The sequence below is a fragment of the Phyllostomus hastatus genome, unplaced genomic scaffold (assembly GCF_019186645.2).
Source record: "Phyllostomus hastatus isolate PE091 unplaced genomic scaffold, TTU_PhHast_1.1 phas_scaffold_78, whole genome shotgun sequence".
NCBI lineage: Eukaryota > Metazoa > Chordata > Mammalia > Chiroptera > Phyllostomidae > Phyllostomus > Phyllostomus hastatus.
In genome coordinates, this window is record NW_025334041.1 from 98,161,716 (window position 1) to 98,185,758 (window position 24,043).

At 37.3% G+C, this 24,043-nt stretch overlaps 2 protein-coding genes and 1 long non-coding RNA gene across 6 annotated transcripts in view; 2 read left to right on the plus strand and 1 right to left on the minus strand.

Annotated features, from left to right (window-relative positions):
• Window positions 1-10,241, plus strand: part of PNPT1 (polyribonucleotide nucleotidyltransferase 1) — a 50,400-nt gene extending 40,159 nt beyond the window's left edge. The window contains exons 22-28 of the mRNA XM_045827860.1: window positions 8-91; window positions 401-484; window positions 1,338-1,444; window positions 1,725-1,780; window positions 2,800-2,878; window positions 7,565-7,612; window positions 9,962-10,241. Coding sequence (XP_045683816.1) covers window positions 8-91; window positions 401-484; window positions 1,338-1,444; window positions 1,725-1,780; window positions 2,800-2,878; window positions 7,565-7,612; window positions 9,962-10,120 — 617 coding nt within the window. The 3' untranslated portion in view covers window positions 10,121-10,241. The remainder of the gene's footprint in view (window positions 1-7; window positions 92-400; window positions 485-1,337; window positions 1,445-1,724; window positions 1,781-2,799; window positions 2,879-7,564; window positions 7,613-9,961) is intronic.
• LOC123811587 overlaps window positions 1-18,475 on the minus strand; it is a 33,571-nt gene extending 15,096 nt beyond the window's left edge. The window contains exons 1-4 of one of the 3 annotated variants that reach the window (XR_006784406.1): window positions 18,033-18,475; window positions 9,261-9,715; window positions 6,646-6,875; window positions 896-990 (exon numbers count right to left, since the gene is read on the minus strand). This is a non-coding gene — a long non-coding RNA (uncharacterized LOC123811587). Of the gene's footprint in view, window positions 1-895; window positions 991-6,645; window positions 6,876-9,260; window positions 9,716-18,032 lie in introns of those variants that run through there. The other 2 variants (XR_006784405.1, XR_006784404.1) reach the window with 2 other exon arrangements.
• A 274-nt stretch (window positions 18,476-18,749) lies between these two features.
• PPP4R3B (protein phosphatase 4 regulatory subunit 3B) overlaps window positions 18,750-24,043 on the plus strand; it is a 49,514-nt gene continuing 44,220 nt past the window's right edge. The window contains exons 1-2 of one of the 2 annotated variants that reach the window (XM_045827238.1): window positions 18,750-19,209; window positions 20,487-20,542. In XM_045827238.1, the coding sequence (XP_045683194.1) occupies window positions 19,068-19,209; window positions 20,487-20,542 (198 nt within the window). In that variant the 5' untranslated portion in view covers window positions 18,750-19,067. The remainder of the gene's footprint in view (window positions 19,210-20,486; window positions 20,543-24,043) is intronic. The other variant, XM_045827237.1, reaches the window with a different exon arrangement.

A 24,043-nucleotide genomic window follows, 5' to 3' on the forward strand; every position in this document is an offset into this window, starting at 1 on the left:
CTCCTAGTGGCAAAGAAGGAGATACTACAGATTATGAACAAAATTATTTCAAAACCTCGGGCATCTAGAAAAGAAAATGGACCTGTTGTAGGTAATACATTAAGATTACTACTGATTTCATGGTAAGGTAAACATTAATACTGAATGTATATTACTGTTTTTTCATTATTTTTTAACTCCATACACAAAACTAATTATTAAATACTTTAAATTTGGGGGAAAATTTTTGACATTAGAACTTATAGTAATTTTAGTCAAGAAACACAAATTGTTTTTCTATTTCATACTGAAATATTTTTACATGTGTCTAGGCCAAACAGGAAACAAAAGTATCCAGGGCATGTTTTAGATTCATATGTGAACTTGAGTTATTTATATCTTTGTCTGTACTACATTTCAGAAACTGTTCAGGTTCCATTATCAAAACGAGCAAAATTTGTTGGACCAGGTGGATATAATTTAAAAAAACTTCAGGCTGAAACAGGTAAGTGTTGTATGAAGTTGGGATTTATTTAATGCTAGGCTGTGTAAGTTTGCCATTTCATTTCTGTTGTGTTGTTCCAAAAATAAATGTTTGGTAAATGAGAGAAAGATGAAGAGAAGGATATGACAGGCATGTCTTACTGCAAGTTTTCTGTATGCCTATTAATAAATTAGCAAATGATCATCCTTACTGATATTCAAGGATGACCTAGAATTCCTCAGGTTTTTTTGCAACAATTTAAACCTGAACATTTAGAAAAATGTTTAGTTTTTCACCTTAGAGGAGTTTTGATTTTCTCTTACAATTACTTTGACCATTTTTCACATAGTTTTATTTACTCTTTTATTTAAAGAGTATGTATAGGAATAGTATGCTTTATTTTTTTTTTTTTTCCTGGAACCAACTTACCAACTTTGAGTTAACTGAGAGAGAGAGGCAGAATTACATTAGTCAGTTAAGATGGAGAAACTGATATGATTTCATCCCTCATCAACCTGTTCACCACTCTAATGGATAAGAGGGAAAAAGAAGACAGGTAAGGAAACAGTGCTAGTATAGTTTCTACTCAATTAAAAGAGCAAAATTAAACCCTTCAAAAGTAGAACTTACATGCGTCATTCTACCAAATGATGGGCTGCCAGAAAGAGGTCGGGACATTGGCTGGCACAATGTGGAGTGCATAACGGGTACAGTTGTATTTGTTGATGAATCCCTTCATTCCTAAAGCATTGATTAAACATAGTACAACCCTGCCCAGCTGCTTCCAGGTCATTTTCCTCTGCACATACTACTTTTAAGAATAGTCTCCACTGGAATGACCAAGTTAACTTTTGTGAAATTATCTTTTTAAAAGGTGTAACCATCAGTCAGGTAGATGAAGAAACATTTTCTGTATTTGCTCCAACACCCAGTGCCATGCATGAAGCAAAAGACTTCATTACTGAAATCTGCAAAGATGATGTAAGTATAGATTTTTTTTTAAGATTTATTTATTTATTTTTAGAGAGGAAAGGGAGAGAGAGAGAGAGAGAGAAACATCAGTGTGTGGTTGCTGGGGGCTGTGGCCTGCAACCCAGGCATGTGCCCTGGCTGGGAATCGAACCTGCAATACTTTGGTTCGCAGCCCTCGCTCAATCCACTGAGCTACGCCAGCCAGGACAAGTATAGATCTTATAACAGTTGTCTTTTCTACTTTTTGTTGTTTTCTTAATGAATCTTATGGCTTATTTTACACTTACAGCAAGAGCAGCAATTAGAATTTGGAGCAGTATATACCGCCACAATAACTGAAATCAGGTAATATCAAGTAGTATTTATGCTGTGTGAATTTTTTTAATAGAATGTATATTAAAGCCATGTTAACTTTATATATGTTTGCTTTATTTACTTGGAAATTATGTTTAGATTATACATCAGTTACCATGTAATTAATTATTTCAAGGTATAATTTTATTTTCTACACCAGTTTGTAGATTTCAGTAACATGGTTCTGTGATTATAATTATATTAATAGATTCTTCTGTCTGAATGGTTTAGCCAGATTTCCCATCTTTTTAATTTCCCCAGTAAACAGTTCACAAATCCAAAATAGACATACTTCCTTTTTCTTTCTTTCTGTATTTAATGCCTATGTAGTGCATTTTGTTTTACCAGATTAAAGAATTGGATTAAAAAGAGAAATTAACAGATATAGCATGAATATTCAAAGAAATTTGAAGTGAATAATAGAAGGCAGTGGGATGATTTAATGTCACAAGTGATAACTAAAAAAATCGAATAGCTTATTTTAGACTACAGAATATAAGAGGAATTTTTAAATAAGTACCCCAGTTTATCTAACCCCCTTTCTTAAATCACTTTTTAATAGGTTGATGGTAATTAAAATATTTAATGTCATTTCAAATTTTTTTGAAAATACTATGAAGAGAAGTATAGCAAAAGAATATATATTCTAAAAACTTCTCACTGCACATTTTCTATTACCTTTTCTCTGTCTTCTGATATACAAATATTTTAAAATATGGTGTATTTTCAATTGAAAAAAGTAAGTATCCCTTTTAGATCATCATAACTTTTTAGTTATAAAAACATGTACCGATTCATTATGTTGTACACCTTAAACTTATACAATGTTACATGTCAATAAACGTGACATTCTCAATAAAACGTGAGAAAAAAAAGAAAAAATCATGTACTAGAGGGATTTTTTTGTTTTTTCATTTTGTTCTCTCATGGAAATGTAATCACAGTTTGATTATCAGTAAGTAGATACATAGATATATAATGTTTTAATCAGGCCTATTTCCTTTTTGTAGAGATATTGGAGTAATGGTTAAACTATATCCAAATATGACTCCAGTACTACTTCATAACTCACAACTTGATCAGCGAAAGGTAAAAAAACATTTTTAAGACATTTGCTTTTTAAAACTGCTTTAAAATAATCATAGTGAAATTTCCTAGATTGATGAAAACTGTACACTTTGTCTATTACTCACCTAATAAAGAAAACCAAAAATGATAAAGATGCTGATGAAAAAAGGTTTTACATTGTTCACCACAGATAATTTGCTTCTCTTTCCATAATGAAATAGAAACACCCTTGAATGTATTGGTGGAATAACATCTAGAGTTAACACATAGCAGTTACTTAAAATAGTTAAAACCCTGTTTACCCAATTTTCGTGACCAACCAATTATGTGGCAAGATAATTCTTATGATGTCTTTAAATTTAATCTTTGTTATAGTTCATAGGCATAATATGAAAATATTCAAGAAAAGTGTGGAGGCAGGGGAATAATAAGTGTCTCTTTTACCATATATTAAAATACAAAGCTATAGAGAGTAAAATAGTGTGCTACTGGCCCAGAAATAGACAACCCATGAAACAGGGAAAAAAAGACAAATAAACCAAGTTATGTACCTGCAACTGTAATACATGCTAAACATAAGGGAAGGGAAGATGCCAGGCAGGGAAGAATCATTGATTATTCCATAAATTGTATTGAGACAGCTGGTTGTCATAAAGCAGATTCTCTACTCTTTTTAAAGCAAAATCCCATCTAGATCAAGAAGCTAAATGTAAAAAATAAATAAGTAAATAAGGCGATGAAAGAAGAAAAAGAACATTGGGTCATGGCTGACTGTTAAGGGAGGACTAGAATATTTTAATAATCTTGGAACTAGTAAACTATTTTTCAGCACAGCAAATCCAAAAATGTAAATAAATTGGTAAAATTAGATCTTAGGATTTTTTAACTATATGTCAAAATTACAGTAAGTTTGAAAGACAAGCAGCAATTTAAAGAAAACGTGCTTGTAACATATGAAGAGTTTCATATTTACAAAGGGGCTTATGTAGATCAGGAAGAAACATGAGTATCAATAGGAAAATGAGCAAAGAACATGGACAGACATCACTTTTTTAAAAGTGATGGACAGTCAGCATATTCTTTTTTTTTATCATATTTTATTGATTACACTGTTACAGTTGTCTCAATTTTTTCCCCCTGCCCCAGCCACCCAGCACTTCCCACTTCCTCAGACTATCCCCATACCTGTGTTTATATGCATACCATGGGTAATGCACGTAAGTTCTTTAACTACTCCATTTCCTATACTGTATTTTACATCCCCATAACTATTCTGTGACTACAAGTTGTACTTCTTAAATCCCCTAACCTATACACCCATTCCTCTAAACCCCCCAACCATGTGGCAGCCATCAAAAAGCTTTCCACATCCATGATTCTATCTTGTTTGCTTAGTTTGTTTTTTTTTATTCAATTGTTGACAGGTATGTTTTTTGCTATTTTATTGTTCATAGTTTTGATCTTTTTCTTAAATGAGTCCCTTTAATATTTCATATACTAATGGTTTGGTGATAATAAACTCCTTTATTTTTTTCTTGACTAGGAAGGTCTTTATCTCCCCTTCGATTCTAAATGATACCTTTGCTGGGTGGAGCAGTCTTGGTGTTGGTCCCTGCCACTGATGACTTTGAATATTTCTTGCTAATCCCTTCTAGCACCCAACGTTTCTTTGGAGCAATCAGTTGACAGTCTTATGGGGACTCATCTTTTGGGAAATTAACTGTTTTTCTCTTTCTGCTTTTAAGATTCTCTCTTGCACTGACTGGTGTGGCTCAGTGGATTGAGCACCAGACTGTGAGCCAAAAGGTTGCCAGGTCAATACCTGATTGGGGAACATGCCTGGGTTGTGGGCCAGGACCCCAGTTGAGGGCATGTGAGAAGCAACCGATTGATGTTTCTCTCCTCTCTTTCTCCTTCACTTTCCCTCACGCCAAAAATAAAATCTAAAAAAAAATTTTTAATTTCTTCATCTTTAACCTTTGACATTTTAGATTTTATTTATTTATTTTCAGAGAGAAGGGGAGGGAGGGAGAAAGAGAAGGAGAGAAACATCATTGTGTGTGATTGGTTGCCTCTCACTCACCCTCAACTGGGGACCTGGCCCACAACCCAGGCATGTGCCCTGACTGGGAATTGAATTGGCAACCTTTCAGTTCACAGGTTAGCACTCAGTCCACTGAGCCACACCAGCCAGGGCCTTTTGCATTTTAATTATGTGTCTTTGTGTGAACCTGTTTGTATCCATCTTGTTTGGGACTCTATTTGCTTCCTAGACTTGCATGTCTATTTCCTTCACCAAATTAGGGAATGTTTCTTTCATAATTTTTTGAAATAGAATTCCAATTCCTTGCTCTTTTTCTTCCCCTTCTTCCCCTTGCTTTGTAGAATTATTTTTTCTTCTTGTTGTGATATATTGTTTTTTGTTTCCTTCTGTTCCATATCATTGATTTGATTCCCAGCTTCATCATTCTACTGTTTATTCCCTGCAAACTGTTCTTTATTTCCATTAGTTTATCCTTCATTTCTGACTGGAACTGTCCTCACTAAGGTCCTCACTCAGTTCCTTGAGCATCCTTATAACCAGTTTTTGAACTTGGCATCTAGTAGCTTGCTTGTCTCCATTTTGTTTAGTTCTGTTTCTGGAATTTTGTGTTTTTTTCTTTCATTTGGGCCATGTTTGTTTGTTTCATTTTGGCAGCCTCCCTGTGTTTGTTTCTATATATTAGATAGAGCTGCTTTGACTCCATGTTTTGGTAGTATGGCCTAATGTAGGTGTCCTGTAGGGTCCTGTGACACAGCCTCCTCTTTCACCAAGGTTCACCCTTCCTGTGGGCTGAGTACACCCTCCTCTTGTAGTTGAGCCTTGAATGCTGTTGGCAGGTCAATGGGAGGATTTACCCAGGCCAGTCAGTTGCAAGAACTAGCTGTGACCACTGATCACCAACCTCCAGCCTCGGGGGATATCAGCTGTGCAGGGGCAGGGTGGTAGTGTTCTGACATGGTCTGTAGCTGTCCACTGGTTGCACAAGGTCTGGGGTTTCTCAGGTGGTGTAGGCCAGGCTCAGCCACCACCTGTGTTTTGCCTGGAGCCACCCAGCATGTGCTACCAAGTAATTTGCAGATGGCTGCTACTTGTGCTAGGCCTGAGACCGCTTAGCCAGAGGTATAGGAGCTGTGGGCTCACTGGCTAGCTGTTGTTTGTTTGAGAGGATTTAATAAGATGTGAAGCCAGAGCCCACACCAGCCATTCATATGGAAGTGCCATTGTTAACAGCTTGGGTAGGCCCAAAATTTGGTGTGGCAGAGCCTTAGGGATTTATCATGGTGGAGCCAACCAAATAGAGCCTCATATATGACCCCTGCCTGCTGGTTCTGTAGCTCTTTGCAGGGAAGGCTCAGAAAAGGAATAGTGGTCTCTGCCCACCTTTCTGTCTGGGAGAAAGCTGTCCCCCAGATCTTGCCCTGATGCCAGACGCTTCAGTTCTTCCTTGTAAGCCATTGGTGACTTTCAGGCTGCTACCCCAGTGCTACAGCTCAAAGGGAGAGTCTGAATAAGAGTATGTGGGCTCTTTAAGAGGAACAGCTTGGGATTCTAGTAGTTCCTTTACCAACACAAACCCTGCTGGTTAACAGCCAGAAGTTATGAGGACATATCTTCCTAGCTCTGGAACCCTGGGCTGGGGGGCCTAGTGTGGGAATGACACTCCTTGCTCCCATGACATCCCTGAATTTTTATCCACCACAGGTGGGTGTGGGACCAGCCTCTTCCATGTCTCCATACCTCTTACCTGGATGGATGTGGTTTCTTTAGTTCCATAGTTGGAATTTCATTCACCTTGAATTCTGACAGTTCTGAGTGATGGTAGTTCTATAGTTTAGTTGTAATTTTGATGTGGTTGTGCAAGAAGATAAGCTGTTTTGACTATTCCTCCATCTTGACCGGAAGCCAGATTAATATCCCAACCAACATATTCAATATCTACAGCAATTTTTCAATTTTCCGATAGTTGAAAATTCCCTGTGTGGATGAGAAAGTGGACAAGAAATGGACATTTTCACATACTGTTGATAGGAATATAAATTGGGACAGACTTTGGGAGGTATTTGCTAAATGTGTGCAAGTACCTTTGGACCTAGGAGTTCCACATAGGTCTTTGTTCTGAGAGGACAATTGGAGTAGATGAATACATAATCATTGTCAACACTGCAATTTATCTTTTTCTCAACTTTTTATTTTGAAAAATATATTAAATACCCAAATACCTTTCACCTATAGTTACCAATTATTAACATTTGCAACACTGGAATTTAAAACAGATTAAGTGACCATATATAGGGGGTTGGTTGTATAAATTGTATCATTTGAATACTCAACTGTAATTTTTCATTTATTAATATAAAATTTGTTCAACATATTGAGCAAAACAACAAACTCAGAAGGCTCCATTTTTACAAATGTAGCACACACACACTAAATAGGAGACATTTAAAAAGATATCACTGAAATGTTAATAGTTTATAAGTAGAAGGATTTTAGGTGATTTTCACTATCATCTGAATACTTCTGTATTATTTTAAGTTTTTATAATTATGATTTTATCATCAGAAAAACCAATAAAGCTATTTTCCACTTGGGAAAAAATGTATACTACCATAGATATTATTATGATGCATGACAACTAATAGATTCAACATGTTCTCTTTCAGATTCAACATCCCACTGCCCTAGGATTAGAAGTTGGCCAAACAATTCAGGTACCTGTATTCAACCTTTTAGCCTTAGTAAATTATACTTGAATTTTTAATTATTTCAAAAAGCTGAATCAATCCAATCAACATTTGTGATTTCTGTTATTTTTATGCTGTGCTGCTTCTTTAGAGTTGCTTAAACATTAAGGATTTAAGACAATTCTTCCTCTCAAGGACTTTCCAGTTTAGTTAGAATAATAGTCCCCCTTAGAGCTTTTAAAAATTCATGAGCCAGGTCAGTGATGGCTATGCAGAATCAGTGATTTGGAGACAGAACACGAGAACCTGATAAATGTAACTTTGTTGAAGGTCTTAAATGTCATATTTAAGGAGCTGAGACTCTAATTGCTTTTACTCTGCTTGGGGCTAAAAGTTTTTGAGTTTGATAAAAGCCATGTTGTTCAGTTCTAGAACTGATAACAAAATTGACCTTTTATAGTTATTACGAGTAGGTGAAAGAACTTATGCTGGCATGGGTGTTTTTTTGGCCATACTACATTCTGTTGCAGTTATGCCTAATACCTATGATCTGAGTAACTATGACTACTGATTTATTCCCAGTCTATAATCTCATTGTTCAAGTAGCCTATAGGGAAAGATGAGAACTAAAACATTATATCTCTGTATAAGAGTAGTTTGTTTTTGTTTTGTTTTTTTAACATCATAAGGGATTTAAAAACTGCCACATTTCTCCCTTTCACTGTCTAAGGTCAAGCCAAATAACCTCCAATGTGATAGTCCTTTAAGCAGTAGTCTGAGTGACCTAAGTATAATCCTATATAGTTTATAATACAATTAGGCTCAGAGAGCCCTGGTCTACAATTATTCACTGACTTTCACTATTGTTCTGGTATAGGGACCAGCCCTGGAGAGAATAAGTAGGCACACATAAGTCTAACAGACTGTTATAATTAGGCAAATAATGCCCATATCTCTTTTCCTTTTTTATAATCATTACTTAAGCAAATTATATACAGGGTTCAGCACAAATAACGCCCATTTTATGAGCTGGTAATCTATACCAAACCTTGTATTACAAAATCATAAGCGTGTAATTCTATAATAGCATGTAAATGTTATGTTACATTGTAACATGTAACACTCATGCACACCATATGTGCTTTCTGTCTCATGCAAGACATTCACATACCCTACTAACTACACTAAACAAGTCTTACAACATAATTCAATAGTAATGTCAGCAAATTTGTCCCAAATTCTGTCTTTCAGTTCATCAGTGTTCAGTCTTGTACACAAGATCTTTAAGGACATTCCACAAAAAGAAATCAGGCAGAGTTAGGTCTAGAGATTGAGCTGGCTACTCCAATGGCTCTCGTGGTCCTAAGCATCTCCCTTCAAAATGCATGCCTAGCCATTCTGACACTCAACACATGTGGTGTGCTGCTGGAAGTCATGTTCAACTCTAGGCCACAATTCTGTTTTTAGGACATGTAGGTAATTATTCTGATTAACAGTACCATCAAAGAACACTGGCCCAATTATACCTGTTACTGATACTGCCACCCACACTGTTACCCCTGGTAAGTTTTTGTTTCTCTAAAATAATGTATGGATTCACATTGTTCCAATGCACATAATTATGGCTAAAGATATGACTGTTCAATTTGAATGTAGTCTCATCCAACCACCATACCTTGGCAAGTTCTCATCCTTACATAATTTGACCAAAAATCTTTCACAAAATTCTACCGAATCTCCATCATGTAAGGAGTGTAGCAAGTGCAGTATGCATGGCTTCATTTTGTCCAGCAACCTTCAAACACGTCTGTCACTAATACTGAGTTCCCCTGACAGATGCTTACTGGATTTTTGAGGTCTTTGTAGCAGTAATGCCTGTAATTTGGTAGCCTTTTCTTCTGTCTTCACTAAAACTTGTCTTCCTGATCTTTTGGCATTATGCACAAAAATGTTTGACTCAAACTTTTTGATCAGACTTGTGATGTTACAACTCTGTCCAAGTCATATGCCAAATTCTTCACATAACAAACAAGTGGTTGCTGCTCCATTGCACTGGTTTTGATAGTATAGCTTCACTGTTCTTACTCAATTTTCCCTTGTCAGTCAGTGGGCAATTGTACTTTGGGGAACCTGGAACACAAAGATTACAACACGTCTGTTTATACTATGCTATACTACTTTTAAAAAGGTGTTATTTCTGCCAGACCCTATATATAGATAGGGTCTGTATACAACCTCACTTAGCACTGAGCTATGCTTTCAATGAACAAGTAAAATCATTAATCATTGCTTTATTTGTACCACATAAATTTAAATATCTTTTAATTTGGATGTCAATCAATGTGCAGTAACTTTAAATTTGTTTCTTTAACACAGGTGAAATACTTTGGACGTGATCCAGCTGATGGAAGGATGAGGCTTTCTCGCAAAGTGCTACAGTCTCCAGCTACAAATGTTGTCAAAACTCTAAGTGACAGAAGCAGTATTGTAATGGGAGAATCTGTTTCACAGTCATCATCTAACTCTTCCCCGTGATATATTTTTAAGGAAAATTAAATCTAGAGTGATAATCTGTAGAACAAAATTTCAGGAGTATCTTCTAATGTATAGATTTATATGTAACTATAAATACATTATAATGATTTATATTAAAATACTCATTGTACATGTGCCATTTTTTTATTTCAAGAGTTACCTATATTTCCTTATTTACATTACAAATCAAATATTAAAAGTAAACCACTTATACATCTTAGAAAATGTTACTGCCTTTTATTTCCTATAATTCTGAAATTTCTGAAAGCTTAAAATTAATAGATCACATGTATTACTATAAGGTATCTCTTCCCACATATTTACTCTTAGTCATCTTATGGCTCACATCTTTGCCCAATTCTACTTGCCTACAAATATTTCAAACTGGAACTTGTCATATTCAAAGCCTATTGAATATGTCCAGAAATATGCCTGTTTCTTTAGTCGAGTTACCAGATATAGCAAGAAGCTGAGGGAGCTTGTTTGATGTTTTTAATGATGTTCTGCCTTTTAAATTGGTCACAAAACCATAAACATAGTAGAGTTAATACTATAAATTGGATCCTAATTAGAATGAGGTAGTAGTTTTTCAAATTTAGAAAATATTTAGGAAATATATAAAAAGCACTGACTCATCAAATAGACTAGGGTCATATTTTGATTTTATAAGAGGTGGAGGAATCATGATTTTCAGTTAATCCCAGAAAGTCATATATGTAGAGGCTGTTGATATAATTACTAGTTAACTGTTCACTCCCATCATTTAATATATCACATTATAATTCTACAAAGTAAATGGCTCATAGAAGTCATAGTGTGAATACTTTTATAAATCTGGTATACTATTTGCAAATTCAGGACTCAGGGCTAACTAGTTTGTAAAATACAAAAAATGCAACAACAAAATGTTTTTTAAATGAATTTAAGTCAGTAAACATTGACTATACATTTATAGTGTGTAAAATAGCATGTTTGCAGTATTGATATACTTCCTGATATATTGAAGACTAACTGAAAAATGAAAGATTAAACTATGCTGTGTACATTTGATCTTTTTTATAATTTTTATTCTCTTTGCCTTTTAAGACATCATCCTTAATGATAGAATTTCAAAATTTTAATTTATGTAATTTTCCTTTTTTTCAGAGCGACTCCCAACTGCTAATACGGGAAAATGTAGCTAGTTTTTTTTTTCATAATCTCATTGATTATGCTATTACATTTGTTGCAATTGTTCACTTTTTGCCCCCCCTCCACAATACTCCCATTCCCTCCAGCATTCCCCCCCCCCCCTTAGTTCATGTCCATGGTATGTAAGTTCTTTGGCTACGCCATTTCCTATACTGTTTTTAACATCCCCATATTTTTTGTACATACCAATTTGTGCTTTGTAATCCCTGTACCTTTCACCCCATACTCTCCCTTCCCCCACTGTACTCCTCCCTCCCAACTGATAACCCTACAAATGATCTCTGTATCTATGATTCTGTTCCTGTCCTGTTTGCTTGCTTAGTTTGTTTTTATAGATTCAGTTGCTAGTAGTTGTGAATTTGTTGCCATTTTAATGTTCATAGTTTCAATTGTTTCCTTAAGTCCCTTTAACATTTCATGTAAAAATGTCTTGGTGATGATGAACTACTCTAGCTTTACCTTGTCTGGGAAGCACTTTATCTACCCTTCTATTCTAAATGATACCTCTGCTGGATAGAGTAATCTAAGTTGTAGGTCCTTGCTTTTTTATCACCTGAATACTTCTTACCAGTCCCTTCTAGCCTGCAGAGTTTCTTCTGAGGAATCAGCTGACAAGTCTTATGCCAACTCCTTTGTAGGTAACTCTCCTGTTTTCTTGCTTTTAAGATTTCTTAAAAATATATTTTATTGATTATGCTATTACAGTTATCCCATCTTCCCCCCTTTATTCGCCTCCACCCTGCACACCCCCACCCACATTCCCCCCCTTTAGTTCATGTCCATGTGTCATACATATATGTTCTTTGGCTTCTACATTTCCTATACTATTCTGAACCTCCCCCTATTTTCTACCTACCATTTATGCTACTTATTCTCTGTACCTTCCCCACTCTCTCCCCCTCCCACTCCCCTGTTGATAACCCTCCATATGATCTCTATTTCTATGGTTCTGTCCTGTTCCAGTTGTTTGCTTAGTTTGCTTTTGTTTTTCTTTTAGGTGTGGTTGTTAATAACTGAGTTTGCTGTCATTTTACTGTTCATATTTTTATCTTTTTCTTAGATAAATCCTTTTAACATTTCATATAATAAGGGCTTGGTGATGATGAACTCCTTTAACTTGACCTTTCCTGGGAAGCACTTTATCTGCCCTTCCATTCTAAATGATCCAGCTTTGCTGGCCATTAATCTTGGATGTATGTCCTTGCCTTTCATGACTTGAAATACTTCTTTCCACCCCTTCTTGCCTGTAAGGTCCCTTTTGAGAAATCAGCTGACGGTCTTATGGGAACTTCTTTGTAAGTAACTGTCTTCTTTTCTCTTGCTGTTTCTAAGATTCTCTCCTTATCTTTAATCTTGGGTAATGTAATTATGATGTGCCTTGGTGTGTTCTTCCTTGGGTCCAACTTCTCTGGGACTCTGAGCTGCTTGGACTTCCTGGAAGTCTATTTCCTTTGCCAGATTGGGGAAGTTCTCCTTCATTATTTGTTCAAATAAGTTTTCAATCTTCCTCTTCCTCTTCTCCTTCTTGCACCCCTATGATTCGGATGTTGGAACGTTTAAAGATGTCTTGGAGGTTCCTAAGCCTCTCCTCATTTTTTTAAATTCTTGTTTCTTCATTCTTTTCTGGTTGGATGTTTCTTTCTTCCATCTGGTCTACACTGTTGATTAGAATCTGTTTCCTTCCCATCACTACTGGTTCCCTGTACATTTTCCTTTATTTCACTTAGCATTGCCTTTACTTTTTCATCAAATTTGTGACCAAATTCAACATTTCTGTGAATATCCTGATGACGAGTGAACTGTGCATCTGATAGGTTGGCTATCTCTTCGTCGCTTAGTTGTATTTTTTCTGGAGCTTTGATCTATTCTTTCATTTGGGCTTTTTTTGGAGGGGCTCGGCACACCTGTCACGTAGTAAGGGGCAGAACCTTAGGTGTTCACCAGGGCAGGACAACCCACGTTGCTGCTTTGTGACGCTGGATGTGGGGAAGAGGTCCAAGAGGGAACAGGGGTGCTTGCTCCACTCTCTGCTGGATTTCAGTCATTCACGCCTCTACCCACAAGCAAAGTAGGCCCTTCTGGTGCTGATTCCCAGGCGGGTTGCCTTGTGTATATTCTAGGACCCTGTGGGTCTCTCCAATGAACTCTCTTGTGAATCTAGAGGTTTCTCCCACTGCCTCCTCAACCCCCACCAGTGTTTTCAATCAGAGGTTTGAGGCTTTATTTCCCAGTGGTGGGACCCCAGGTTGCAAGGTCTTGTCTGGCTCCCCAGGTGTTCCTCCTAGTTTATCCACACGTGAACGTAGGACTGCCTGCTCCACCAGCCACCGCCTTGCCTGCTCCAGTCCTCCACCACTGCTTTGCTGCAAGTCCTCTCCCCCGGCTGCCTGTCTCCACCCCTCCTACCAGTCTGGATGGATGTTTCTTCTTTAACTCCTTGGTTGTCAGACTTCCATACAGTTCAATTTTGTCAGTTCTGGTTGTTTTTTCTTTTTAAATTGTTGTCGTCCTTATTTTGTTTGTGCGAGGAGGCACCGTGTGTCTGTCTAAACCTCCATCTTGGCTGGAAGTCCTTAAGATTCTTTATCTTTAACCTTTGGCATTTTAATTATGATGCTTTGGTGTGGTCTTCTTTGGGTCTATCTTGTGCTACCTGGTCTCATGTCAATTTCCTTCACCAAATTAGGTTAAGTTTTCTTTCATTATTTTTTTCAAAGAAGTTTTCAATCTCTTGCTCTTCCTCTTCTCCTTCTGCCATCCCTGTGATTCAGGTATTCGTAAATTTAAAGATGTTCCAGAGGCTCCTTAGCCTATCCCTTTTTTTTTCCCCCTGATTAAATGCTTTCTTCTTCCTTGTATTCAAAATCATTGATTTGACTCTCAGCTTCATACCCTCCACTCTTGGTTCCCTGGAAACTTTTATTTCACTTACTGTAACCTTCATTCCTGCCTGGGTCTTTTTTATGCTGTTGGGAGTACCTACCCTAAGAGTTCCTGGAGCATCCTGATAACCAGTGTTTTGAACTCTGCATTTGATAGTTTGCTTATCTCCATTTTGTTTAGTTCTTTCTCTAGAATTCTGTTCTGTTCTCTCATTTGGGCCATATTTCTTTGTCTCCTCATTTTGGCAGCCTCCCTGTGTTTGTTTCTGAGTATTAGATAGAGCTGCTTTGACTTCCCATCTTACTAGCATAGCCTATTGTAGAAAAGCACACCTGTTAAGCTGTATGGGGCAGAGTCTTAGGTGATACCAGAATGGGGCAACCTGTGTCACCACTCTCTGGCTCTGTGTGGGGAAGGGCTCAGAGAGGGGGCAATGCTGCTGCCTAGCCTCTGGAGTTTTGCTAGGAGGAAAGCTATGTCCCAGTGCTTACCCTGTTATTGCCCTGGTGCTGAATCCAGGGGGATGCGGCGGGGGGTGGGGGGGGGGGGTCTGCATGAGTTCTAAGTCCATTACAGGCCCTTTAAGAGAATCCTGCAGTTTCTTGGGCTTCCCCAACCCCCACTGGTTTTCACAACTAGAATTTATGTGGACTTATCTTCCTGGTACTGGAACGCTGGGCTGCGTGGTCTGGTCTGGGGCTGGGATCCCTCACTCCTGAGGTATCCCCAATTTTTATCCACATGTAAATGTGGGACTGCCCGTTCCGTGTCTCCAGCCCTCTCCACGCATCTCTGGGTCTTTGTCCCTCCTACCCATCTAGAATAACGTGGCTTCTTTAAATCCTTTGTTGTCAAACTTCCATAGAGCTCATTTTCTGACAATTCTGGGTAATATTTGTTTTGTAGTCTACTGATAATTTTTGTTATAGTTGTGCATAGAGGCATGATGTGTTTACCTATGCCTCCATCTTGACCTCAAGTCTGAAGCTAGTTCTTAAACTCTAGGGACTGGCAGCATCACAAAGTGACAATACTGTTTAGTTCATTAATCACAGACCACTAAAAGTATCCTATTTCCACTTAAACCAAGAGCCTACACTAATGGCTGAAGTTTTCTTTTTGTCTTCATTCAAATCTTGGTAGTTTTCCCTATTTTCTAATAAAGTTTTTTCTATGAGGGCTATTACATTCTAAAAACCAATTCATAATGACTCAAATCAAATGCAATGTCCATCTTTGGTAGTTAGTGCAATATTGGTACTTACAAGATGTGTTTCTTTATATTCTTTATTGACAGCACCCTGTCCTTAAATTACAGTTTTTATACAATCATTTTTCCTTCTCTCATAGATTTTCTTGAATTTTGGGATCTAAAATTGTAGGATGAAGATCATTATCTTTCTTAGTTGAGTCAATTGCAGCATTCATTTACTGAACATTTACATGTGCCAGGCACTATAATGTGTGCAGGAGATGCATCAGTAAACAAAATCTAAGTTCCAATGCTCACATTACTAGTGAGTGGAAACTGACAGTAAGTATATATTGTAAAATGTCAGGTAGTTAAAGGAGCTTCACAGAGAGGCCCATATTTTCTGCAGTGTAAAAACAGAAATGGGATTTGACAGTTACAGAGCTCTGAAGATACATCAATGCTCAACCAAAGGGGGTCTGCTATGCAGTTAAGGGCTTGGTTTGGAAAGCCTGAAGCTTCGAAATGTGGGATGGGTTTGGGCTCTGTAGACTCCCTGGGCCCTCAGGGCTTGTGTATGTGGCTCATACCTCCTAGTAAGTGATAACATTCCCCATGTTGTGCCCCTTCTATGTCCCACCCCCTTGCAGAAGGACTTTTTCCATAGTTTCTCCTATTTCTGATAGGTTTATTTTTTAAGAAAAAATGGGGCTCTAGCTGGTGCAGCTCAATGGATTGACCACCGGCCTGCAAACCAAAAGGGTCGCCAGTTCGATTCCCAGGGCACATGCCTGGGTTGCAGGCCAGGTTCCCAATGAGGAGCACATGAAAAGCAACCACACATTGCTGTTTCTCTTCTCTCTTTCTCCTTCCCCTCTCCTCTCTAAAAATTTAAAAAAAAAAAAAAAAACCTTTTTAAAAAAAGTTTTAACCCTGGCTGGCATAGCTCAGTGGATTGAGCACGGGCTGGGAACCAAAGTGTCCCAGGTTCGATTCCCAGTCAGGGTACATGCCTAAGTTGCAGGCCATAACCCCCAGCAACCGCACATTGACGTTTCTCTCTCTCTCTATCTCCCTCCCTTCCCTCTCTAAAAAATAAATAAAATCTTAAAAAAAAAGTTTTAAAAAACTGGATAAGGGGATAGAGTGATAAATAAGAGATACAATTTTAGATAAAATAATCCAGAATGGCCTGAGTACGTAACATGTGAGCTGAGACCAGAAGGAAGTAGAGGAAGATGTGCAGCTATCTGGGGAAGAGAATTCCAGATACAGGGACTAACAACTTAATTTGCACTTGTTATTTTAAGCTTGGAATATAGAGCAACCTTTCATTTCACATACCTATTTCACATAGTCTTTTACTCCTTAATCTTGTGCCTGTTCTTCACCAGAAGTAGAAAGTAAATTTTATTAAAAAATATAAAAGGAGATGAACAGTATACAGTGTTATCTTTAAAGCATTTAATCAGGCAGGAATATGCATGGTTACTTAAGGGAGACACCAAGATCATGTGAAAGTTAAACAGGCTTATACAAAATTCCAGACTCAAAAGTTGAGACTAGGATGGTAGGCAGTGAAAATGGAAGAGAATGTGTCTTGGTATCAAGAGACAGAAACCAACCTAAGTTCAGCTAAAACGAAGGAGAATTTTTTTAACAGGATTAAATCTTAGCATAATCTGCCTAAGATTTAATTGGCCTACTAAGGAAGGAAATAAATTACACACTGAAGGAATTCAAATAATAAACTAGCATGTGGTAACAGCCAGAGGATTACATTTGGGATTAGATTTTTGGGGTGCTTGATCAAGAGGACTGGAGAACATGACTGGATAATCAAGATTTCACTATTTGAGACCTTTGGGACAGACAGTTATCACTTATTTACCCTTTCCCCTCAGCCTTGAACACTTTTGCAAGCCAAACTGCTACTCAGGGATGCTCTAACATCAGGCTCAAAATTGTGTGACGCTTTCTCTGACCCAAGACAGAAATGTCATTTTCTCTAGACCCAAAATGCATTTTTTCCACATCAATCATAGCAATTAATAGGCTCTACTGATAAGCATAACTTCTTAATTTAAGTACAATTTCTGAGGTCCTCTTTAAATTAAAAATAATCCTTAATTTCTAGATTTGAAATTAGAATTGATATTTTTCAATCAGGTGCCTGCTCTGTGTAAAATGTTTCTCGTTTTAGTGAACCGCTGAAGGGTGACCAAACGTAAGAGCTGGTAAAAACAAAAGCAAGTTTTGACAGGACCATTAAACAATGACTACAATTCCCAGGATGCCCTGCCGGTCAACACGTGTATTTCGCCTGTTTTTCACCTTTCAAGCTAATGGGTTGTAAAGAATTGTCGGATGAACAAGCTAGGACCCTCTGAAAGAACGAATAAAAGAATTTTACCAAGAACGAACGGGGATTAAAATAAACGACTGTCCAGTGCATCACTTGTATCCACCACGGCAATGTCTGACAACAAACATCAATGCCGAAAGAATTCCTCCTTCACTTATTCAGTGCAAAAGACCTCCCGATAGATTACGCAAGAAATTTCCATATGAGAAACTCAAAAATATCAAAAACACTGCTCTTGGATGTGTTAGAAAGGCAGTTCCCCACGAGTTCCCTAAACTTACCTGAAGACTTATTTTCTGAGGTAACAACCACAATAAGGTCGCCGTATTTTCGTGAAGCAGAAGTATGCCTTTCAATGGCAAAACTACCATGAACATAAGGGTGAACTGCTTTGGCGGGAAATAGGAAATTGTCAACACGCTTAACTGTAACAGACTCCCACACAAGTTTTAGTGGTTTTTGAGTAGCCTTAAAATACTACTCCAAGTTCCCACGTCTTGACAAAAAGAGGTTTAAACTATTTTTCTCCTATAGGCTGACAGAGTGAGCTTCCACTCTGGAATGTGACCACATCTTCCATTTTGCTCAAGGTTAGCTCAGTTCAAGGATGAGTACCTCCCAACCTTGCTTTTCCTCAGAGATTGGCCCCAAGACTCTTCATACCACGCGCACATCCAGCAACCTGACGAAACGAGATTCAGGACTCGATTCTCGTCGCTACTCAGAAAAGTCTCGCGTTTCCAGCAAGGATGGGAGATCGCGATAACCAAACTCTAGGGCGAGATCCCGCGCTAGCAGGCGTGGCCGAGAGAGGAAGAACTTGCACTTAGACCCTCCCACCTTGGTTCAGCACATTGCGTCACGAGAACGCTAAGTTCTGCTGGCCCGGAAAGCACAGGCAGAAGCTGCAGTAGTGTGGGTTGGCCTCGTCGGCTGCCGTAGCCCCTGCTAGTACAGCCCGTGCAAACCTGCCGGAGGAGGAAGAGAAAGGCAGAGAGAATCGGGTTACAAGATGGCGGACGTGCAGTAGTTACAGCGGCGGGGGTGGCGGGAGAGCAAGCGAGCTCTGGGAGGGAGCAAAGGAAGGGTGGGTGGGTGTGTGGAGGGGTGAAGTGAGGGGTAAGCGGAACTCTGGTCATAGAGGTCTCGGTGGCTCCTGTTGCCCCTTCTTGCGGCTGAACCGTGGGAGCCATGGTGAACTTGGGCCGAGCTGGAGCTGGAGCTGTCGCCGCTGCCGCTACGGTCTCTCAAGAGTGAGAGGCGGGGACGAGGTGAACGTGGAGGCGGTGGTCGAAGCTGCAGGGACAGCAGCCACAATGTCGGATACACGGAGGCGAGTGAAGGTCTATACTCTGAATGAAGACCGGCAATGGGACGACCGAGGCACCGGGCACGTCTCTTCCACTTACGTGGAGGAGCTCAAGGGGATGTCGCTGCTGGTTCGGGCAGAGTCCGACGGTAAGGTTATCGAAACGGTAGGATAGGGTACAGTACTTCCCGGTTGGGCACAGCCCTGGGGTTTAGGCCGCAGGCGGGGTACGGTTACTACCACCTCTTGGTAGAATGCATTGGTTTTGTTCCTGCACTTTTCTGTACGGCAAAAACAAACTATGCTTTGTCCGCATTTACCCCCAGTCAGACACCGACTCTCTGTTCCCCCGCCTCCTATTTCTGTTACGGATTTGACCCCTTCCTCTCCAGTCTCTTTTCTTTTGAAGAGGAGAGAGTGTGAAAAAAGAAGGGAGGAAGCTCATGAGACCAGGTAGGGAGCCGACCCTCCCTCCTCTTTCTATTTTATCAATTATGTGTCTGATATGAAAGGTTTAGTGAAACTTCTCTTTGAGTCTTTTGGGGGTTTTTAACCGATTTTACCAACGAGCCCCAGTTGCCACAGTCGGCAGGTGCTGGGGAAAACCAAAAAGCACCTTTTAAAGCCTGGGGTTATTACACACGGTTGCCATAATACATGCACGCACACGCACAAGCACGTACATCTTTCGTCTGGCGTACGTCCAGCCTACCTTTGTGGGGGTGCTGTGGATTCTTTACAACCTAAACAAGTTAGGACACCAAAGCAGATAGTTAACTTGTACTCATTGTTTTATTGTACCAGTCGTATGTGAAGTATTTTTAAATTTTGAAATGTAGAGCCGTAACTAAAATTCCGTTCTCATTGTAATCTGAAACTATGTACAAATAATGGAAAAATAACTGTCTTAGATTTATTCTTGATGTATTTTGTACTCTTGTACTTTCTCTTTTATTTTAAGTAGTCTTGGACGTTTATTTTTATGTGCAGTGTCCTTCCTTTTGTTCTTAAGAAGAAAAGGATAAATGCAATTCTGTAATTTGTGTGCTTAGATTCCTATTGTGGTCCTTTGTAATATGTTTTGTTAAACTGGAAATGCAATAAAATAACTGTTAAAAAGAGTTTGGCTTCAAGTGGTCATTTAGACCTTAAAATTTCATTTCAATAAAACTTTAATAGTCACCAAGCCTCTTTATATTCTTGGTCTGAATGTTTGTCTTAGATGGATTTTTTTTTTTAAGGGTTTCTGGGGGTAGGTGATGTGTTCTAAATTAAATGTGAATTAGAGTACATTTGATTAGTTCAGGTGTCTAGCTGAGTAAAGAGAACATGAAATATTTTTCTATTTTTTATGTGAACTGTGATTTTTTTATTCAGGGCTTTATATATTGAAACTCATTTATAAATACTGTTTTTTATCTTTCAGGATCACTACTCTTGGAATCAAAGATAAATCCAAACACTGCATATCAGAAACAACAGGCAAGTAGTTGTTTATCTTTAATTTGAAAGACTTCATCTGTGATCAAGGAAGTATTAATCTGACAAAGATGGGAAAGCTTTCCTGACAAGAAAAACATGTTTGGTAAACAAAGTTACAGAGCATATATATTTCCCTTGCAGATTAAAAGTTTCAAACTGAAAAGTGAATGTTTATGTACTGGCAATAATTATCTTTGAATTAGGCCACAGTTAGTTTATATTAGAATACAATGTATTCATTAGTCTTATTTAACCTGTAGCTGGCTGGGTCTCTGCTATACCCTGTACACTAAAGGCCTTTTATTCTCAACCACATTTAAAGGAAATGGCATACAAGAAAATTCAAAGGAGTCCTCTTTAAAGCAAGGAAAGCCTGTTTGTGGTGTGAAATTAGATCCTTTGACTGAAGCAAAGGTAGTTTTAAAGTATAAACATTAAAATGATCATCTTTAATTGTATATTTTTAATATAATAATCAGTGATACTTTACAAAAGTGTACATTGTCAAGTATGTATTGTTCTTTGTTAATATTTGTTGTCTTATTTGGGAAAAGAAAACTTGTGTTTTAGCATACAGAATGATTTAATTTGGGAATGGCAGCAGTGAATCATCCTATTCTTCTGTGAATGTTCATTTTTATTATGAAAGATATCAAAATTGAAAAGTACAGAGAATAATATAATGAGTATCTGTGTAACACCACCAGATTGAACAATGTTAACATACCATATTTGTTTCAAATCTTTTTGTAATTTTGAACATTGTGGGTAGTGTTAAAGCCCCCTTTGTACCCATCTCATTCTATTCATTCTCTATCTTCCCTATAGGTAACCACTATTCTGAAGTTGATGTGTATTATTTCTGTACATGCTTTTAAACCTTTTCTGCATATGTATGTATCCATAAATAATATGTAGTCTTTTGTGTGTTTTTAAACTTTATACTACTGACCTCGTAGTCTTACATGTATTCTGCAACTTTTATTTTTCACTCGACATTATTTTGGAGATTTGTTCATGTTAACAATGTAGATCTAGTTTAAAAAAAAATTCACTGTACAGTATTCTAATGTATGATATACTCCTGTTAGATGTTTGGATTATTTCCAGATTTGTGTGTGTGTGCAGTGTATAACGTGAATATGGCAGAGATTTTTGAAGGAAAAGATAAATTATGTTAAGATTATGTTTACATTATTGATGCCTACTTTCTTCAAGGCCAGTGAAATTTTGAATACCCAGAATCAAATACTTCCTGTTGGAGGGATGAAACTATGTCTGTTGCACAATATTAGTAAAAGTCTTACTGTTAAACAATTGTTTTGTGTATGCAATATATTAATTGATGCTTTGAAATATTTTAATTTTCAATATTCAGTTAATAGATTTTTTCCTCTTCTTAGAAAATACTGTGTGTCCTTTCTGATGGAGAATCAAATTAAACATTTGTCCTGCTTTGAACACCTGAAGATGTTTCCCACACCATAGACATTTATGTAAACTTAATTTCTAAGTTAGCCAGACTCTCCTTGCACTGAATTTTGCCGGATAGTCACTTTACTATTTTTTTTGTTGTTGTTGTTGTTGCTTGTTTGTGGGGAAGAAATACTAATATTTTATGATTCTTTTTTTCCTATCTGCATGAACATACAATTCTCAGGAACTGTGATCTTAAATGTGATTCCCTACAAATTAGTAATATGGATTCTTCTCAAATTGTGTATAAGATCCTTTTGCTATTGTTACTATTGGAAAGATCACATTATGGCAGAATTTTGTGTATAAAATAGTTTCCGAACATTAGTCTAAAAATACAGTGTTTTAAATACTTTGGTACATAGTTTTGTGTGTAATGTTATTCTGCTAGAAAATTAAAGTAATTGAAGGGGAAAAAATTTCCAAAAAAAAATTTGTTCTGTTAGGAAAATGTTTTCTATAACTAATCGCATTCAAATAATATACTGTGGGGTTCTTTTTCAATGTTTTTTCCTAATTGAAGTACTTTTACTAAATAGCATTAAAGTTTAAGAAAACTTTGGCAATAAGAATAATATGGAAAAACTTGTACCTAAGAATGATAATCCTGTGTAAATGGGGTCACTTGTTTTACTTTATTTTTGTTTAAATTGAGTGCACTTTTCTAACAAATTGGACAGCCATATAGGGGTTATGTTAAACAGTTTCTTTGTAATAGATATGATTTTTTATATTTTCACCAAAATCTTACCCAGTTTCACTTTTTACTAAGTTACACAAATTCAAATTTCCAAACACTTTGCTATTTTTGTTTATCAGAATTACCTTTTTTAGAATGTCATTTAAATTATTCAATAAATTAGTCTATAAAATTTTTGTTTCCAAAATTGATATGAAGTATATTGTTCATTAGTGCATTTTTAATAAGTGAATGGATGAGACATTCATAGGCTATTTTACTATACTAAAATATATTAAGTTCAGAGAGTAGTATTTAGCATTCTTTTTTTAACATTATAGTTCTACAATAAGCTAAGGAGTGAACTGTATGTTCAAAATAGTTAGGTTGAAAGATACTCGGTATCAGTAGATTATTATGATTTACACCACTTTCTTGCATACTGTGGGCAATACTGTAGTAGTTAATGGGAAGGACCAGTATACACATGAGAAAGGGAAGAGAATGACTATATGGTAGAATATGAAAAAGTTCCTGATATGTTTGCCAAAACTTTAAGTCATTTAGACAGCCCCACTAATCTTGAGTCACTTGGATGTGTATTTTTTATATGTAACAATTTGTGTTACTGGGTTTAGGAAGTACAATAAAGTTCTCATCCTTGATTTTATTGGTAAACAAGACATAACAGGTGAAACAGTTACAGAATGATAATAAAAGCTCATAAATGTTTTAACTGAATCTTCATTAAAAGGCCATGAACAAATTTCACAGATAAGGCAACTAAGATGCAGGTTACATTTCTTGACCAAGACTACAGCAGGTATGTGCTGTATGACAAAATACTATAAATACAACACAAGATACTGTAAAAACCAACTTGTATTCCACAGACTAGAGCCGTAGGAAATTAGAGAAGGAAGAGATTGGTATCAGCCAGAATCATTAAGGAAAATTTCACTCTCCTTGGTGGTATGTGCTGTGATAGGGAAGGAAATAGTATACCTGGTATAAAGAGTATGAAGCCTATTTGCAGCCTAGGTTTCTTAGTTGAGAGCTTGGTCTGCTAAACAAAAGGGAACCATTGTAAGTTCTTGGGTAGGAACCTAATGTGATGAAAGCAATACTCTGTGTAGGAAGTGAGTATGGCAAAGTCATGAATAATGAATTGGTTCAGAGGGAGACAAGAGCTTTAGGTTGCAATTCCTTTTGCAATAATTCAGATACAGGAAAATGAAAGTCTGTTTCAGTGTAGCATTGGAAAGAGGGAACAGAGCTCCAGTGTGTTTTCAAGAAAGTACTGGAAGATTGGGTGAATGAAAAAGAAGGAATGAAAGGTCACTGGT